At 45.8% G+C, this 7,229-nt stretch overlaps 1 protein-coding gene across 1 annotated transcript in view; it reads left to right on the top strand.

The window, feature by feature from the left end:
- The first annotated feature begins 139 nt into the window (after window positions 1–139).
- LOC124165935 (proteoglycan 4) overlaps window positions 140–7,229 on the top strand; it is a 169,345-nt gene continuing 162,255 nt past the window's right edge. The window contains exons 1-2 of the mRNA XM_046543471.1: window positions 140–1,232; window positions 2,422–3,865. Coding sequence (XP_046399427.1) covers window positions 550–1,232; window positions 2,422–3,865 — 2,127 coding nt within the window. The 5' untranslated portion in view covers window positions 140–549. The remainder of the gene's footprint in view (window positions 1,233–2,421; window positions 3,866–7,229) is intronic.

The following is a 7,229-nucleotide window of genomic DNA, read 5'->3' as shown; positions in this document are numbered from 1 at the left end:
ATAACATTTGTTCATTTCTGGATGTTGCTGTTTTATTTTAGTTTTGCTTGCAATTCGCAGATGTCGCGCCTACGGCAAAATGACGTCATCCCTCCGCCTCCTCCGTTGGGGCTGTGAGTAGTGAATTACGGTTGTGATCCATTTTCTAATGGCCACAATTTGAGTGGCTTTTTATTGTTTTTATACAGCAACGGCTCGTTCCTGCGTGTGTTCTAGTCAACAGCAGTCTTCCAATATGCATTCCAAAGTCGAGGCACCCAGTGAAACTCACATGAAGAGGTTGTGTTTACCGTTTCTACCTCGTTTTAGGGATTTCCGTATCCTCACGATGCATTACCTTTAGGATCGGAATCAAAAACTCGGCCGTTTAAAACCCCCTCGTCCTCCCGACCCAATACGAATCATCGCCCTGTACTGGTGACTTCCTCCGTGTTGGTGCTGCTTCTTTCTGCCGACCTCCCTGCTGATAGATAACAGTACTCTCGGGCGGGAAGGAAGGAAGGGAGGCGGGAGGTGGAGTGAGAAAGGAAGGAGGAGGAGGCGGGGAGGATGTCGAGTCGGAGCCAGCAGGCCGAGGACAGCTTAGACTCGGCCATCCCGCCATGGAAGCGGGAGCTCATCCTAAGACGGCGGGCGCTCTTGGCGAGGACACACGGCGGCATTCCGACGCCTGGTAGCGGCGGCGCGTTGAACTCGGCGGCCGCCAGCCTGCTCGTCGCTGGTCACAGCGGGGCCGTCAAAACGGCCGCTGCCGCCTTCTCGGCCATATCCGAGGAGAAGCGAGCGACCGGAGTCAAGTGTCAAGCAGCCATGAAGCTGGAGGGCTTGGAGTGCGAGGACGCCTCCAGGATGAACGGCAAGATGCCCACCGCCTCGGCCTTAGCCGACCCCGCCAGCAGCAAAGGGCGCGGTGGGGCCCGCCTTCCGCCCCCAGGGGTCGGTCGCGCGGGCCCCCGGCGCCGGTCCTCCAAGGGCCCCGCGGATGTCGAGGATGATGAGGAACTGCGCTATGGGCCGGGCATCGTGAACCGGCTGCGGAGCAAGTACTTGAGCATGACGTTGAGGGAATCGCAGACGAGGGGCCTTAGGCCCTCGCTGTCGTCTTTACGGAGGGCCGCGAGTATGGAGGACATCTTGGACGGACCACCGCAGGCCCCAGCCATGCAACAGCAGCAAGGCAAAGACCTTCGGGGCGATGGCAAAGCGACCATCCAGACGCAGAAAGTGGGAAGGTAATCAGCTACTTAATTCAACTACAATTCAATGTACACAATGACCCACCCCACACTTAGCCTGATTCTAATTTAATCTTTGATTCTAACCGTCCAGTGGTATAAATATATTTATTACTGACCGTTTGCTTGTTTCTCAATTTTCCCAGTAATACTAACAGCACGTTTTGCATGTTTTTCAAAGTTAACAGGCAAATTGCCTGTATAAGCTGTATATTGATGAATCACATAGCTTATGTGTCATATGCAGCGTTCATGTTGTAAAGTGCATGTTCGTAAAGTAAATTTTAATCCTTTGGTGCATGTTGGTGATGGTTCACCCCCTGCCAAGCTCCTCTGTAGGAGGCCCGCAGGGTATTGTATAGATGTAGAATATTCGATTTTTATGTGTGGTGATGTAATTCTCGGATTGTATAGAGCAAGAAATTCTTGGTGGAACCTCTCACCAGTTGCATGAATGCGTACGTGTTATTTTTGAGGTGGCAGGATATAATTTAGATGCAGAAAAGTGATTGTTATCGTCATCAAATAGCAACATGACTTTAAATGCATGTACACATCATGATTATGGTAAAAATATTACACTTAAACACATATGCAGGCGGTATGAGCTCACACCAAGCAATCATCACTCCAAGCAAAGCCGGAGTAACACACATTTAACTAGCGCAGTGCAGTTATACATAGAGCTAAAATGTTGAGATAAGTTTTTTATTTAACAAAGGGATTATTCTAAAAATACACATAATAGACAAAAACTAAAAATAATGGGAAGAAAAAAGAAATCAGCCAAAGCGGGTATTTTCAGATAAATTAGCTGGAGCCATCAGACGAAATCCCCTGCCATGTAAACATTAGATCGGCGAATCGAAGTACATAATTTCAATTTCATTTTATAAGCATTGAAATTCCCCAAGAAAATTTTAGTCCTTATGAGTCTCGAGTTCTATGGCTATGTTGCCAAACAAGACTGATGTTTTTATAAATATATGTCACGCAGCAACTGCAGGTACATTATGTAATTCAGTAGTGATATTATTACTTGTGCGTGACATTTTAGGAATTAAAAAATGCACGTTAACACAGACGTTTGCCATAATTCCTCAATTTTTTGTCCTACTTGGAAGAGGATTTTGCCCCACATAATGCATGCTAAGAGTGAAAACATAAACCTCTCTCTCTTACCTAGGTACGTGAAGAGGTCAGTGCGGGCCCCGCTCAACCTGCAGCCTCAGCAGGCTCCTGAGGCACTGAAGAGGGCCCGTTCCGTCGAGGCCCTGTTGCGGTGCGAGCCCAAGTCGCCGGTGGGCCTTCTGTCGCCGACCCTCGCCAAAGAGGACGTGATTATCATTGAAGGGACCAAGCAGGAAGAGCAGAAGCAGGAGGAGGAAGCGGTCGAGGGAAGGAGGTCGAGGAAACCCAGCGGACTGGCGGAAGAAGAACTTCCGCCTCCGGACGTGGTGCGACAGACGCTCAAGATATTCGAGTATTCCTCTCCGCCGACGTCCCCCGGAGCCACCACCAAGAAGTCCACCGTCTCCCCAGCAGCGCCCACTGTTCCTCGGCCCCCTTCATCCAATGGTGTCGCCCCCGGTGGAGGCAGCGTCGTCGTGAGGGCCACCCCCGCCGTCGCAATCCCCCAATCGCCGCCCCCGCCCCTCGGACCCAAACCACAGCTCTCCCCGAAGCCCCTTATCCTGCAAATGTCCGGCCCCAGCACCCCCAGGCCGACCCCCAGCAACAAGGAGCCGGACGCTGGGGGCAGTCCGAAGAAGGCGCCCAAGCCGATGGTGGCGGCCAAGGAGGCTAGGCCGTCCGTGTTGCCCATTGCTCCGAAGACCACACCCACCAGCAACAGGACCGGAGTGACCACGCCCACGAAAAAGGCCTCGTCACCCACCAAGACGGTGAAGACCTCGCCCACAGGAGGCAAGAGGCCCTCGCCGACGACGGACGTTCCCAACGGCGGGCTCGAGGGCCGCACCGTTTCCCGCTCCGCCCTCGAGAACATTCGCAAGGACGGGCTCTCCATCGAGTTCAAGTTCGACGGCGGGGGCGCGCAGAAGCCTAAGGCCCACCTCCCGAACGCGGCGGGCCCTCCCAAGCAGGTGGGCGTCATCAGGCCCATGGCGAAGCCCCCAACACCCCCGGGTGCTGCTGCTACTGCCGCGGTGCGGCGACCCACGCCCCCGCGCACCATAGCTCCCCTGCAATCCCCTACCGCACCCCCGGACGTGGTTAAGTCAACGCTCACGGAGACGGAAAAGGAGAAGAACCACATCAACCGTGTCAAGTCGACGGAGGTGCGTGCCGCCGCTAGTGGCAGTAGCAGTGTTGTTGGCGGCCCTGTGGTGGCCAAATTGGTGTCCCCCCCTGCGGCGGCTGGGGCCACGAAGCTAGTGACAGTGGTGAAGGAAGTGCCGAGTGTATCGCGAGTGGAACCGGTGGTCCAACTGAAGAAGGTGGCGGAGGAAGAGAAGGCGGGGGCGGGAGCCAAGACGGGCCTCTGGGACTCGAGGAGTCGCTGGAACGAACAGCAAAACTCGGTCATCTTCAACTTCGTGGCACGCAGTGAAGTTCCCGACTATATCGAGAACGATGGATTGATCATCAGGCCCAGGGATAGACCCAGGGTGAGTACCCACATACTCATCTTCTTTTTTTAAAAGCCTTTTTCACTTCTGTGTGGGGTTGTCATTTATTTGGTATCCAAAAGCAGACAAATTAGGACCTTTAAATTAAATTTCCTATGGAAAATGGATTACCTGGATGTAAAGGAGATCGTATATAACGGAATTGTAGGGGGTATGGGGAAATGATGACAGGTGATAGTGCACTGGCGGGGGGAATGAGGGGATAGATCTCCCCCCAAAGCCTTAGAGAGAAGTAAAATAAATTATTTAAAACTATTGTCTAGTTTTGAAATACAGTAACTGCATCAGCTTAAGGTTAAAGAACATTTATTAATATCATGGCAGTGAGATAAGTCATTAAATACCGACCGGCATTGCCTGGGGGAGGGGTCAACCCCCATTCCTTCCATCCCCCCCATAGCACATTCCTAGTTATGCTACTGTACTAGAGAGTTTTTTGTATGATTGGCTGTCAAGGGAATTTGCAAATCTTGACTTCGGCAAAAATGTGTAATTCTTCAGTTAAGAATATAACATTCGTACAAGTAAGAATTATAAAGGAAATGTGATGCAATTGGGAATTTCCTTTATTCGGCCAACCAATATAAAAATCCCAGCCCCCTCCTTTGTGGTGATGGTACTTCTAAAAAGGTGAAAGTGAAACCCTTGCAATAAACCTATGCCTTGTGGCTCCCTATGTCGGTGAGTGGTTAGGGAGACAATTGCCGCCTGTACTACCTTGTTTGTTGTTGATCGTGAATTGTTTGATGACTAGTCATGTTGAGTTTAAAAGATAAAGAGACCAGTATTTTTCCATCTCTTGCTCTGTCGCCTTCTTCTAGTGCTGTATGTACACAATGAAAAATGTTTGGCCTTTATCTTTATGCAGATACTTTGATGACATCATGATCATCTGTGGAGTAGGTCATTGTTTATCATATGATCCTTGTCCTCACACATTGGTCTAATGTGGTTCATTTGTGGTTGACCCTCTCGTGAGGGATTCCTTCCCTCAATGGGCAAATCCCTTTGAACGAGATAATGAACCTGTACTCTTCTGGTGTCATGACACTCATAAACAGTGATTGGCAACTTTCATGTTTTTTTCTTTTTAATTTACATTAATAAAAAAATGGCTGAGTGATGTAGATTTTTTTCCTTTCAACTTATCTTTGCCTTCGGTCTACCACATTCTTCTAATGCTTATATTCTGCATCTCTGTGTATGACCACATTGTTTATGTTTGAAATAATATGAAATGGATCAACTCCCAATAATTTTGTTTTAACATGCTAATGAAGGTATGTTTTTTAACAAGTTAGAAATATTAAAGACATCTGACTAAAGATGCATGGCACTTTTGGGCATGGTAGCCTAATTTTTCTAATGCTTTAGCGAGATTTACCTGACTCATTGATAGCACAGCTTTTTACAATGTGATTCCATAGTTTGTTGGATACCATTGTAGCTGGAAATATGGGGAGCACATAGAATTCCTGCAATTTTTTTATTACTGTGCATTGTTGAACCAAAACAAATTAAATAGAGTTTTGATAATGAGTTCAATCTGTATTTACAATTTATGTACATTCCTATCTAGATGTTGCTGAATTTTTAACATGAAAACTCATTTCATTTACCTCACCCACAAAAATCATTCACAATACTTACCATCAGCATAAATAGTTTTCCTGTGGAATTACCTTCCAGCTGCTTATCTTAGCAAAATGTAGGACACAACATTACATCATAGGCTACATTGTAGGAAGAAAGGGAATTGATTTTCCCGTGTTTACATACATTTTTCATTACCTTCAACCAATCACATACTAATTGCAAAGGATGTGATATGTCACTCACATTTGAGCTACAAAATATTTGCCTTGTGGCAAAATTAGGCATAGCATTCAAGCCAAATACATATACATCGTAATTTTGGCTTATTTGTAAAAGAAATGATTTTTTTTGGTTTTGAAAAGGGCATTAAAATATTTTTACAATGTTATTGACATGTGCACTAAAATTTCAGTCTTGCAATACAATACCCTCTGCGTGTGAGAAATAAGTGTTAATGGAAAAGCATGCCCATAATTTTACGTATCCAGTGTGGTGTAATCCCACCAGTCTCATCAAAACAGACTCTGTACTTCAATTTAAATCTTCAGAAGTCTCCGTTGCCTTTCCTCTTATCTATGCGAGTACATGAAAGTCTTCTTTGCTCTTCTTCCTCTCTGCTTGACCAGCTGTGAATCCATCTCCAACCATGCTCTTCTAAAGAAATCTTCATGCCCTACTTAGTATCTCTTGTTGACAGACATAAATCTAGGATTGAGAAATCAAAATACCTTAGGATGTTTAGCCAACTGCGTCAGCCTTGAAGTGAATGGAGCTTCACATTGTGTGTTAGAGTATCTAGTCCTTCATCATAGTTCTCTTATTCCTCATTCACTGGAATGATGAAAGTTGTAAATAATAATTTATGATTGGTACATATTTGCAATTTGTATTGCTTTTAGGATGAATGTGGGTTATCTTTATGGAAATATTTCTCAATTCATGGCAATCTACATACTTGAGGTCCTTAATAAGCTCTCTTTGAAATTGAGTTTAATCGTTGTGTTGCATCAATGGTTAGTGGTTATTTATTTTCACTTTCTTCATATTCTCCAATATAAAAACTCCCTCTCCTGTGACAGAAATTCACCTTGTGTTGCCTGGATATCTCTTGCCTAAAATTATCCCATAAAGCAGGCAATAGGATCAGGACATTACCAAGAGTCAATTATTTAGCATATCAGGAAATCTTCCCATTTTCCCTGGCCAACATAGTTTCATTGCTTATGCATACATTCTATCATGAACATTTCAGATTTTTAGCTAGCTAATGCTGTATGGGCTCCTATTATACATTGGTAACCCATTTTTGCCTACATGGATCCGTGATTTCTCATTGCACACTCCCTCATATGTTGCCAAAAGTGTACCATCATCCCTTGGTTTTCCTATTTTCTATTAATTTTAATTTGAAGAGGTATTTCTTGGTGTCTTGATGTGCTTGTTGGCATTTCACTAATAAGTGTGGTCTTCTCATCTGATTTATGTATTTGTTATTCCTTCAACCTCAGAAAATGGGGACAATTAGTCCTCCCTTTAGCATTTTCAATGAGGTGGACAATCACTAATACTCATGCTCTTGGTGGTAGAAACCCTCCTAGACAAGATTTGAACCCAGAACCTCTAGGCTAGTTGTCAAAAAACTTGACCCTGCCTTCACGGAGGGTAGCTTTTTCTTGTCGGCATGGTGTTGTTTTTTTGTCTGGAATATTTTAATGAAATACGTTTGCTCACCAAGTTGTGGTTATCA

The sequence above is a fragment of the Ischnura elegans genome, chromosome 9 (assembly GCF_921293095.1).
Source record: "Ischnura elegans chromosome 9, ioIscEleg1.1, whole genome shotgun sequence".
NCBI lineage: Eukaryota > Metazoa > Arthropoda > Insecta > Odonata > Coenagrionidae > Ischnura > Ischnura elegans.
The sequence above is the reverse complement of the archived record's forward strand: the minus strand, read 5'-3'. Positions and strand labels throughout refer to the sequence as shown.